This window comes from Pseudorasbora parva, chromosome 23 (assembly GCF_024679245.1).
Source record: "Pseudorasbora parva isolate DD20220531a chromosome 23, ASM2467924v1, whole genome shotgun sequence".
NCBI lineage: Eukaryota > Metazoa > Chordata > Actinopteri > Cypriniformes > Gobionidae > Pseudorasbora > Pseudorasbora parva.
Genome location: NC_090194.1, coordinates 15,984,532 through 15,997,889, shown reverse-complemented (window position 1 = coordinate 15,997,889; position 13,358 = coordinate 15,984,532). Strand labels below are relative to the sequence as shown.

The window sequence follows — 13,358 nt, the reverse complement described above, 5'->3', positions numbered from 1 at the left end:
TGGTTAATTATGGTTTTACCATAGCTATATAGTCATTATGGTATGTTGGTGGAAACTATGGTTATTAGCTATGGTCATTTATGCTTTTTAGAATGATGTTGCAATAACAATACTATTAAATAACATGCAGTGAAGAAAATGTAACTAAAGGAAAATCCTTTATTAAAATTAGTATCACCTGAACAAATGGTTTAATGAAAACAGTGATATAGAAACAAGATCATGAACATCATGTAAGGCAGCAGATTGAGTGATCATATCACAGCTTTGACTTCATCATGGCCATCATCTTCTCCAGCTTGATGGCAAGGCCCATGTCACCCTTAATCTTCAGCTTTCCAGACATGAAGGCCATTGTTGGCTTTAATTTCCCTATTGATACAGAGCATGGTTTTCATAAATGTTTCGAACATCCTCATGTCAGTGTAGTGTGTGAAGTGCATCAACACATTTTATACCTCCGAACATCTTGATGAAGTCTGAACTGTCCAATGACATGACGACGTCAGCTTTGACAGGTGGTTCCCCGCTGCCAGCACTTCCTGCATCATTCTTCAGGTCAATGAACCAGACTCCAGCATGCTCGCCTGTCGATCCAGCCAGTAAACTTTGTTAATAGAGTGGTGCAGGTATGACATCACTTTGTAGGCCAAATGCGGAAGCGAGTTAGCATTATAGCACTAGTTCCCTCGTCTCAAAGTCGGTGGGTTTTTTGAATGGGGTTTTGGTTAAATGGCTGAACAAAGGTCTATGGTTAACACAAGCTCAAGACATTCACATGTTTTATTATATGACATAAAATGCATCAGAATTACCCCACTTATGATTTTTTAAAGCGGTTATGCAGTTAAGCGGTTAAGCGGTCTTGAAAAGGCGGTTGCTTACAAGTGGCTGAGGCTGTCAAGGAGTTTAGTAGGTGAGCTCCGTCCGCTTGTACAGCCTCATTCTGCTCATAATTATGCTCTTAACTATCGTAACTCATATGTTATGAGAAAATAGTAGCTTAGTGATGGTGATGTTGAAGTCGAGTGACCGTAGTGTAGTTCGTTTATAGCCTACCTTTAGGTTTTTACTTCAGGTAACTGCATTTAGACTTCATAAAAGTTGTGTTCATCTGTGAAAATTATATTTATGAACAAAACTCATAAGTATCAAACTTTTGTTGATCACAGAGCATGTTTTTAGCGATAATCCAGAAGCTATGGGAAAATCTTATTGGGTTTTTCTTGAGGGAACCATGCGATGCTAACTGCCTGCAAAGTTAAGGAAGGACATATGTGGCTTGTCTCTTTTATTATTATATATAATTTTCATTTACATAGTTATTATTATCAGTGTTTATGTGATTATTTAAATTTACCAAAGCATGTTTTCTTTTTCTCTTATGTGGCAGAAATAGCCTTCCAAAGCCTATAGTTTATTATTCAGCAGAAAAAAAGAAGAAAAAGAAGAAGAAAGGAATACCTCAAAGGAACTCAAATGGTTTAATGTGATGTCATAACTACCTGTTAAATCAAATCTGTACACTCCTTGTGTGGTTTTCACTATATCTGGACTGAGAATTCCTCTGATTATGTTGAACATGTCAGAAATAGGTCCCGCAGCAGAACCTTTTCCACTTTCAGTTTTGAAAACCGGAGTGGCACCTGAAAAGAGAGTTAAAATATCAGCACTGACTGAGTAGTCTGCTGAAGTACGCTCGAGAAATGGAAGTCATTCCCCAAGTAGAACAGAAATGGATGAAATGTGTTGGTTATGCCTCATAACTCACCATGCTGCTCCATTTGCTTGGCTAGATCCTCTGGCTGTAGATCCAAGAAAAAATCAGGAAGCAATGGATGACCTAAAAAAGGAAATATATTTTATGTGCCGTGTTGACATTCAGTTTCCTGTAATACGTCATAACTGTCATATTATTATATACAAGGTCAAAAAAAAAAAAAAAAAATAGAAAGAATTATTATACAAACATAATTACATATTCGTAATAGAAAAACTATTTAACCAACCCGGCTCAACAGCATATATATCAAAGTCCTTAATGCCCTCCTTTTTCAGAATGTCTTCATCGATAACAAACTGTCCTGTGAAGCTGGAGGGTTTTTTCAAGATGGCGTAGGCTGCATCAGCCATGATCTCCACCTTCCTGCACTGTTTACCAACTGTAGAACCACCCAACATTTCCATGGCCGCCGTCTGGATGGCTGAAGGTTAATGATGAATAAAGAGTAATTTAGTTCTCATTGTCAACATTGCAGGGGAGAGGGGTAGAGGGGAAAGTGATTGCAGTACTAGTTTTGGCCAAAATCTTACAAAAACTTCCTTTAAGAGTCTAACTGAAACAGCAGTGAGTGAAAATATGATTGACAACAGTAGTCTGGCCAGGATATTGTCATTTAAAAGTTGTTGTTGCAGCCCTCAACTGATGTTGACATGTTGTGTTTTGGCCTGAAGCTCCACCCTCCACCTATCTACCAATCACAAAGTTAGTAGTGTTTTGGCATCCGGGTTGCCAGCTCAGCTCTAGTTACCACAGCTGCAGCTACAAACGTTCCTGCTGGATCCCGCAGCCTATCTGGCAACCTCGAGTCAGGGGGGAGGGGGAGAGGGGACACACCGCTCTACAGTCACTTGAAAGTGATTGCAGTACCAGTTTTGGCAACAATCTTACATACACTTCCTTTAACAAGATTAAAAATGGGGATCGTACACGATATTATTTTTTGAAAATTGGATTTTAAAAGTGTCTTTTATATATATCCTTATCGTTTGATATTCAGTGAAACAAAAAGGAGAAATTGTAAATGTTCTGGTAAATATTCTCCATGCAATTACAAAAAGTGGTTACTAGAAGTTACAAGCTTTTAAAAAAAAAAAAGAAGACACAAAAACATAATAAAAGTATCATAAAAGTGGTTCATAAGACTGCTTGACATGCGAGAACAACGCTCCCTGTTTTTTTTTTTTTTGGGAAGCTCAAACATGCTCAAACAAACTCAAGAAAGCATGTTTGAGCTTCCACTGACTATATTTGATGATATCTATATACAGTATGCACACTCTGCACTGTTTTTTTGTGTGAATAAAAGCCTAAATCAAATCTGTTCATCATATAAAGAGATAGTGTCTCTTTAGAAAACATGGATCAAACTGCTCAATTCATATGTATTACTTTTACAATTGCTCCATCGCAATTTGCATACTACCCATCCTAAATACAGTGGAAAGACAAAAAGGTCTAGGGAGCTCAGTCAGATGTTTGAAGTTGCTTTTTGGGGTCGGGAATTAAAATTAATGTAGAAAAAAGGAAAATTTAAGGCACTCTTCTTCAAAATTATTAAAAAGACTTTATATTATTGGCTATTTCATTTTAGAAAATTTAAAAGACTTGGAAAAAAGCAACCCACGTGTAGCTGGACAGCCAGCCTAGATAGTATTTGAAATTAGCATGTCCCAAATTGTAGTACATTGAACTGAGTATTCCAAAGATACCCGGATTGTCTACCTTCCGGTTAGAATCCAAAGTGCTGAACGTTGCACACTCTAAAGGTTAATATTGCCCACAACCCATTGCATGTTGGACGAGTATTTGAAATAGAAACACGGATAAAAAGTGTTAAACCACAAACATGGTGGATGACCAAAGGTTAAGCAGAGAAGTTTAGATAAAGGGGTTTGAGTGATTAATAATCAGTATTTAAACTGACAAAAATATTTATTCCATGTTATCCACATTATATTTCATCAGCAACCGGATTGTAAGCTTATATAAAATACGAGCGGTCACATGGATTTGGAACAACATGAGTGTAAGACATAAATGATGACAATTTTCATTTTTGGGTGAACTATCTGTAGATATACATTACAGAAGACAGAGTCAGCAATAGCTACTCGTGCATTGGTGACCTCATTATTAATTAAAATGTAACTAAGTATGAAACCCATTACCTGTCTTGGGCCATAATGCATTAACGGCAATGGAACCCCTGAACTCTTCGGCCATTCCAAGTACACACATGGACATGCCATACTTTGCCATGGTATACGCTACACAGACATAACGGAAAACAAGATTAGTGGCATTATGTGTCACCATTGTCGAAATAAATGTTCAGTGGTACTTTAAATCCAAAGGCCTTAAGCACAAAATTTGAGAATGCTCCTCCGCTCACCTGTGTGGTTTTTGAACCAGATGGGATTAAGGTTGAGAGGTGGGCTGAGATTAAGTATGTGAGGGTTTTTGCTCTTCAGAAGATGTGGAATACACATTTTAGACCTGTGAAGAAAACAGAATATTGCGTGTTCAAAACAATTTACAGTATGGTTATCTGACATGATCTGTGACACAATAAAATTGTGATTTATTACAATGAGCTGTGAATCTAAAAACGTGATACTTCTACTCACGTAAGGTACGTTCCCCTGAGATTGATGCCCAGCATGAGGTCTACTTTCTTCATTGGAGTCTCCAGAGTTCCTGTTAAACTGATGGCACTGGCATTGTTGACCAATATGTCAATCCCTGTCATCAGAACCATGGGAAATAAAGTAAAAATTAAAACTTAGCCGAGCGCTAAAAATGTACACCGTCTAAGAACAATAGATATTTCAGATGCTGTAACTCACCTCCAAATTTCTCCACAGCCTGTTGCACGGCTTCACTGATCTGCTTCTCATCACGGACGTCTACAACACACGGCAGTGCTTTCCCCCCTGCAGCTTCAACTATCACACAGACATTATCTGGTCATGGTCTTATCACATAAAAAATAGTGACTGCAAAAAAATAAAATAATTGTTTTACAAAAACAAAGTACAGTGTATTTACCATCTTTTATGGGAGAATGACCTACTCATTCCACAAACCATTGAGAATGATGCAATAGACTTGAAGGTATATGACATTATTCTTTCAAATGAATATAATCAGAGTTATATTTAAAAAAAAACATGTCCTGGCTCTTCCCAGCTTTATAATGGCAGTGAATGGCAGCCCCATATTTGAAGACCAAAAAAAGCATCAATCCATTATAAAAGTAATCCACTCGGCTCCGGGCAGGGGTGGAATGGGGTGTAACTAAAGGCCTTCTGATGCGAACTGATGGGTTTTTGTACGAAAAATATCCATATTTAACACCTTATAAAGTACAATATCCAGCTTCCAGTAGACCGCCTTCCATATTCACCTCACGGAAAAAACGTAACTGGCACGATGATGACGTCTGACAGTAATGTTTTAAACTGCACGAGGTGTTAATCTTTCTTCTTAGATTAAATATGGTAGGCAATCTGCCGGAAGCTAGACATTTCAATTGATACATTTTTAGATACGTATATTTGTCTTTTATAATGGATGGATGCACTCTTTTGGGCTTCAAAGTTTGGCCTGCCAAAACTGCCATTATAATACTTGGCCAAGACATTTTTTTTATATAACTCTGATTGTTTTCCTCTGAAAGAAGAATGTCATATACACCTAGGATGGCTTGGGGTAATTGAGATAATTTTCCTTTTTGGGTGAACTATCCCATTAATGACAGCATGAAACGGAAGTGGTGATAGTCTTTTCATTCCTATTGTGACATTTAAGAAAAATGTAGGGCAGGGCTTGATTTCGTCCTTGGGAATTGATTGGATTGTAGGAAGTCGGGTGCTGCGAACTAAGTGGAGGCAGATCTGAAAGGGCAGTTTGCAGTCAGTTTCGATGGGAAATGAAAGTTAATGTTTCTGACTAAAGATTATGAGGGCATAAGAATTTTATGAAAATAACAATGCAAATGGATAAATCATTATAATAAGCACTGCAACATCCTGAAACAAAACAGCATTTTCCATAGTTAAAAAAAACCCTGTAGCTGTAGTTTGTCTTTCTGTTTGGTTAATAACTTAACCAAGTTGAGTGTTTTGTTCTTCCCTCATATTTGAAATATTGAGGGGAAAAATAAATAAATAAAAATAATACTTGTAGGGTCATTAAAAACAAATATCCCCATCCATCATTCAGTATATACAGTGAACATAGTTTGGGGTCAGTAAGGTTTGTTTTTAAATAAATTAATATTTTTTCCCGAAAGGACAGATTATATTTATCAAAAAGTGACAGAGGCATTTATAATGTTACAAAAAGTATATTTTGAATAAATGTTCTTTCGAACTATCATCAAAGATTCCTGAAAAAAATGTATTTCCACAGTTTTGAACTGTTTAAAGCATTGATAATAAAAAATAAATGTTTTATGTGAGCATCAAATCTGCATATTAGAATATTACATGTGACACTGAAGACTAGCGTAATAATGCTTAAAATTAAGGAATAAATGACATTTTAAAATATATATATTTTTAAACCGTTATTTTAAATTGCAATATTTCACAATATTACAGTTTTAAACTGCATTTTTAAATAAATGCAGGCTTGATGAGCAGAAGAGACTTCTTTCCAAAAACTTTAAATAATTATACTGACCCAAAACTTCTGAATTGTACCGTATGTTCATGCTGTGAATAGTCTTTTATTGAAACTATGTTAGCCTGCTGTCATAAATACCAGTTTGAGACGACCTGTTCTTTGTGACATTGAGTATGATCACAAATGGGTACAGAACATTGTATCCATGAGGTGATGCACATGCTCAAAAACAAAGCATTAACAGGCTGTGGCATTCAAGTTATGTTTGACAAGGGCTGGGCGATAGGACCAAAATCTTATATCATGATATAAGTCATCTCATATCTTGATAACGATATACATCACAATATTCAATTAATTAACTATATATATATATATATATATATATATATATATATATATATATATATATATATATATATATATATATATATATATATATATTATATATATATATATGTGTGTGTGTTTTAAGGCTTGCCAGTTTGGACATTCAATCGATTTTAGATCATCGGATGTGTATCAGCTGATGCATTGTGGCACACAAACACACTCCTGCTCAGAGCCTCCCCTTCTCTCGCCATGCTGTTATTTATCCACGTTTCTGCCTGGATCATCGTAGCGGCGTGTACGATTGGCAGCCATCTAAATTATGAAAAACTAGTGCCGTAAAGAATCGAAGAAACAATAGAGCGCATAATATGAAACTATAGCCTTTTTATTTCATCCTTCTGATATATATAGTCATATCGCACAGCCCTATACTGATAGAACCAACAGCCAAACGGCCATCAATCAAAGACCCAATCAGCAGCATGAATCCATGGCCTTGTGACAACGATCCAGGCAGTGGTGTAATTGTTTCGAAAATATAATCAGCAGCATGAATGCATGCAACAACAATCCAGGCTTGTGGCAGTGGTGTGATGCTGCCTGGAATATTATGGCAAGCCTGTTAATACCAAACTATCATCAGATCACGATCACATCATTCTCAATTCTTTATTGGATTGGGCATGCAGGTGGCTCTCTCTTCAAGATTATGGGCAATGTAGAGTTATATTGGGAATTTGGCTATTAAAACACTTCTAAAAGCTAAATCTAAGAGCTGTATCAAAAAGTTAAATTCACAAGCTATAGACGTAGGATCCAAGCTGTAGTACTGATTTCTAAGGGGGTGTTTAACTAAATGTTAATACAGTTTTGGTTGTTCATATACAGGACAATGGTGCTTTGGGGGCCTGAAAACGCAAACTTTTGAAAAAGGGTTTTAAAGTGCAAGTTTTGGGGAGGAAAAATGTTGTTTGTCGTCTCAGTGTAAACTACAAAAACGTATGTCATGAGCATGCATATTACGTGTTCAGTCTATAGAGGGTATGCACTGACGTCATTTCCACCGGAACACGCCCCCTCATCAGACTGAGTGGCAAAAGAGCTGCTGCATGACTGGAGTCAAAGGTGTCATGAACTGGCTTTTTTTTACGCTGTTGTCTGAGGTCAACTAATGATGTTCGTGAGATTTTTACATTCAAAAACATTATAACTAATAAGTAATAGGCTATTTTCTACACTGGTTTTAAGGCTGTCTTCTGAACGCTGGGTTTTGATGGGCGTGCCGCAATGGAGACTTGAAAGTAAATGCCCACGGCTAGGATAAGATCTGCATATTTAATGAGCTTATTAAATATCTCATATCTACGAGCCCAGTGTCAGTTCACATGAGGGAGAGATTATTTTGAAAGAGGCAATTACAAAGATTCTCTCAACCACAGGGCTCGTAAATATCTTTATCAAACAAACACAATGATTTATTTCTCATCCACCCGCGATTGATTGGAATATTATTCCTGTGGCCAGCATGATCGGTCGATATAAGCGCGAAGCCGGGCACGCACACACACACACACAAACACGTGCACAACCGGCGGCCGTATGTTTTGGTAGCCTGTCTGGAAAACACACAGCCCCCGGACTACTATTACATATAAAAAAGACGTTTTACTCACAAGTTTGTTGCACCATTCCTGTCGGATTCAATATAGAAGGCATAACATTGTGACTGCAAATTCAGCACTGAAGGCTGGTTTACAAGCGATTCAGTGATAAAAAGAAGCAAACACAAGTACATTGTCTTCACCACGTGAGCTGGTGTATCACACATTCCTTGAAGTATTATGATCCAAAGGAAGCTTATGCAGCGACTGTGTTCTTCCACAATATCTTGCTATCTTCTTCCACATCGTTATTGCTGCTAGCTAGTGATCCGATCAGCTCCATGAGTCGGTGGGCGGGGCTACTGAATTACACGTTCTGTAGAGGTGTGTTTTGTTGCGTGATGACGTAAGAATGAAGCACACAATCGTTTTCTGGGCCTGGTGTCAATAAAAACTTTTCTTTGACTAAAAAGAAAGTTTTCAGCTTTGAAACTTACAGGATAATCTTATATCACCATGACCTTTTATATATCAAAAGCTCAAAGGAAAGTTGATTTTTCAATTCATCAACCCTTTAATAGGGGAAACTGAGGTGAGTAAAACAGAAAAAATTCTGTTTAAATTAAAGGATGGACTTGATATAAGTGTTCTTTACTTGTCAAAGATCCAGTGATCCATGGATAGTTACATGCAGCAAGGAATCATGTTTCCTGAGATTTACTTGTTCCTGATTTGACGCCGGGCAAGTTTAGAAAGCAAATTTTCCTGTAAACGCGTACAATTGGGTCTAAATCCGTTATTTATATCATCATAGCGTCCAGCCCTAAAACTTTTCATGAGTTGTCAATACAATATATAAGAATGCAATTTATGAGGTATAATTTTATCCCAAAATTCATCATACTGACACAAAATGATAACTGCAAATACACATCAGATTTCTTGTCAAATGTGTTTGTACAGTCAATTACAAAGCTCTTTCCTGTTTTAAGTGTGTTTTGTGTGATTTTTGCAAAATTTATTCTGAAAACCAATGTTGCCATTCAGACTTTTTGTCACTAAGTGGGTCGTAACCTCAGTGGGTCGTAACCGCAGCAGCTCTGGCCGACAGACACATCACGCGTCAAAGTAACATCACCATCTACTGGCATGGCCCCTACAAAACAGCATTTTAGATGATCAGTGTGAACGGGGATCGTTTTTGATAATGCCGCCATCTGCAAGTGAAACTTTTCATAAGCGCAAAAGAAAAATGTTTCCATTTTTAGCGTTGTGGTTTAAGCGTACCCTAAATATATGTAAGATTAATGGGAGTGCTGCGCTCACTCTCTGCTGCAGCGGTGTAGATGGTGCCCGGCAGCTTGGGGTGCGGATCAGCGGTTTTGGCAGCGATGACCACGTTGGCACCATCCCTTGCAGCTTTGAGAGCAATGGCCTTGCCAATACCTCGACTCGCTCCGGTAATGAAGAGCGTACATCCAGCCAGCTTCCTAAAATGAATGCATTATCATATCGTAATCAGTGCACTATGCAAACAATCAGAGATTAATATATTAGCCGTCAATATAATCAAATTCTCATCAAATCTAAAGTCAAAGTCATGTGACCGACTACAATTTAACTTGCCATTTATTTTGACGCAAACGTTAAAAAATTCTCTTTAATAATGGTTTCCCTACTTTTTCTCAACATTGTCACATAGTATACATAGTACACATATACATAGTACATATATTTGTGTATTATTTATATTATATATATGTGTGTGTGTGTGTGTGTGTGTGTGTGTGTGTGTGTGTGTGTATATACATATTTATATATATGCATGCACACACATACATATTCACACATTAATAACGCATACAAAAAGTGCCTATATATATATATATATATATATATATATATATATATATATATATATATATAGGCAGGGATTTAATATACTATAAAACATTCATACAATACAAATTTGTAAATAATGTCTGGAAAATATTTACATAGTCTATAGTAAGTACATCCTTATCCCCTTTTCTACCCACAAGTGTAGCTACAAACCTAAATAGAAACATACATACATATATATATACATACATACATATATATATATACATACATACATACATACATACATACATACATACATACATACATATATACAGTCTTGTTCAAAATAATAGCAGTACAATGTGACTAACCAGAATAATCAAGGTTTTTAGTATATTTTTTATTGCTACGTGGCAAACAAGTTACCAGTAGGTTCAGTAGATTGTCAGAAAACAAACAAGACCCAGCATTCATGATATGCACGCTCTTAAGGCTGTGCAATTGGGCAATTAGTTGAAAGGGGTGTGTTCAAAAAAATAGCAGTGTCTACCTTTGACTGTACAAACTCAAAACTATTTTGTACAAACATTTTTTTTTCTGGGATTTAGCAATCCTGTGAATCACTAAACTAATATTTAGTTGTATGACCACAGTTTTTTAAAACTGCTTGACATCTGTGTGGCATGGAGTCAACCAACTTGTGGCACCTCTCAGCTGTTATTCGACTCCATGATTCTTTAACAACATTCCACAATTCATTCACATTTCTTGGTTTTGCTTCAGAAACAGCATTTTTGATATCACCCCACAAGTTCTCAATTGGATTAAGGTCTGGAGATTGGGCTGGCCACTCCATAACATTAATTTTGTTGGTTTGGAACCAAGACTTTGCCCGTTTACTAGCGTGTTTTGGGTCATTGTCTTGTTGAAACAACCGTTTCAAGGGCATGTCCTCTTCAGCATAGGGCAACATGACCTCTTCAAGTATTTTAACATATGCAAACTGATCCATGATCCCTGGTATGCGATAAATAGGCCCAACACCATAGTAGGAGAAACATGCCCATATCATGATGCTTGCACCTCCATGCTTCACTGTCTTTACTGTGTACTGTGGCTTGAATTCAGAGTTTGGGGGTCGTCTCACAAACTGCCTGTGGCCCTTGGACCCAAAAAGAACAATTTTACTCTCATCAGTCCACAAAATGTTCCTCCATTTCTCTTTAGGCCAGTTGATGTGTTCTTTGGCAAATTGTAACCTCTTCTGCACATGCCTTTTTTTTAACAGAGGGACTTTGCGGGGGATTCTTGAAAATAGATTAGCTTCACACAGACGTCTTCTAACTGTCACAGTACTTACAGGTAACTCCAGACTGTCTTTGATCATCCTGGAGGTGATCATTGGCTGAGCCTTTGCCATTCTGGTTATTCTTCTATCCATTTTGATGGTTGTCTTCCGTTTTCTTCCACGTCTCTCTGGTTTTGCGCTCCATTTTAAGGCATTGGAGATCATTTTAGCTGAACAGCCTATCATTTTTTGCACCTCTTTATAGGTTTTCCCCTCTCTAATCAACTTTTTAATCAAAGTACGCTGTTCTTCTGAACAATGTCTTGAACGACCCATTTTCTTCAGCTTTCAAATGCATGTTCAACAAGTGTTGGCTTCATCCTTAAATAGGGGCCACCTGATTCACACCTGTTTCTTTACAAAATTGATGACCTCAGTGATTGAATGCCACACTGCTATTTTTTTGAACACACCCCTTTCAACTAATTCAACTAATTGCCCAATTGCACAGCCTTAAGAGCGTGCATATCATGAATGCTGGGTCTTGTTTGTTTTCTGAAAATCTACTGAACCTACTGGTAACTTGTTTGCCACGTAGCAATAAAAAATATACTAAAAACCTTGATTATTCTGGTTAGTCACATTGTACTGCTATTATTTTGAACAAGACTGTATATATATATATATATATGTATATATATATATATATATATATATATATATATATATATATATATATATATATATATATATGTATATATATATATATATATATATATATATATATATATATATATATATATATATATATATATATATATAAGATAGCTAACATATTTTATTTATTTACTATAGGCAACTGGCTTATTTGTTCCAGTTTTGTAACGCACATTTCTTTGCACTTTTGTATCCCGTTTCGTCCAATGTATCAAGAATACCAGCTGTATTTGCGTTGGCATTCTAAACCCGCGCATAGGATAGTAGGGTAAAGGTCACATTACTCAAGTTTAGAAAAATACTATGAATATGTAACGTGAAACATTGTTCTCTTCAAATTTTTTCCAGCTTGCAGCTAATTTTGCTGCTAGCTTTAATTGTATCAGCTAGTTTTTACTTTTTACTTTAACAAAACAGTCGAGCCCTCTTTTGTCATTCACAACAAGGCTACAATTGACTGACTCGATAGGTAACATCAAAAGTTTGGGAACTACCGTAGTAACGTTAAGTACTAGTCAACAACAAACGGATGCATTCACAAAATGTGCAACACACTGCTTATAAGCAAGAACGGGAGTGAAACTCACCCAGAGTTCTGCAGCATTGTGATATCTGAGCTGGGAACAGAGCTATGTGTCTAACATTAACCAGCCAAGACCTCTCTAAAGGAAAACGAAGGCTGTGTGTGAACTCGCCCTTTACTCCAGTAACGTAAGTTATTCCACTGCGACACATAATTCACTCCACTTCCGGTAGTCATACACGCGATACTGTTATTAAAGGGACATCCGAGTTATGCCGTAAAAAATCTGCTAAAAATTGTAAAATGAAAAATAAAGAATACAAAGGAGCAAGTCACTTAAATAATGGAAAGAAATTAATTGACGTAAACTAGGCGAACTTAATATTTGTATATTGCATGACTATAGGCATAATAAAGGTGTTTAATGCATCCGAGTTTGAAAGAATATTCTCCTAATTTCGTTTTATTTACGTCATGTTTTAAATCCCAATGTATATTTTTCATCAAATAAAAAATAAAGTAGGACATTTAACTTTTATGACATGCATTAACATAAATACATTTAGAAAAGGTAACATAACAAAAATAAGAGAAATGCTGCTTTAGAATGCTGCTGATTTCGTTTTATGTATATGAAAATTACTCAATAAAACAATAATT

The 13,358-nt window shown here is 36.4% G+C and overlaps 1 protein-coding gene across 1 annotated transcript; it reads right to left on the bottom strand.

Annotated features, from left to right (window-relative positions):
- Positions 1-141: 141 nt before the first annotated feature.
- Positions 142-12,921, bottom strand: hsdl2 (hydroxysteroid dehydrogenase like 2). Its single transcript, XM_067433820.1, has 11 exons — positions 12,763-12,921; positions 9,673-9,836; positions 4,630-4,728; positions 4,411-4,525; positions 4,176-4,279; positions 3,952-4,050; positions 2,010-2,204; positions 1,772-1,843; positions 1,506-1,646; positions 459-587; positions 142-372 (listed from the first exon to the last, which is right to left on the bottom strand). The coding sequence occupies exons 1-11, from the start codon at positions 12,777-12,779 to the stop codon at positions 260-262; spliced, it is 1,248 nt and encodes a 415-aa protein (XP_067289921.1). The 5' UTR covers positions 12,780-12,921; the 3' UTR covers positions 142-259.
- Positions 12,922-13,358: the final 437 nt, after the last annotated feature.

Bases quoted from the DNA above. Each gene is read 5' to 3' on its own strand.
- hsdl2 (XM_067433820.1), bottom strand. The intron at 4,526-4,629 runs GTGAGTTACAGC...TTCTGATGACAG, and splicing joins GGCTGTGGAGAAATTTGGAG to GGATTGACATATTGGTCAAC. The intron at 1,844-2,009 runs GTTGGTTAAATA...TTCCTTTTTTAG, and splicing joins TATATATGCTGTTGAGCCGG to GTCATCCATTGCTTCCTGAT.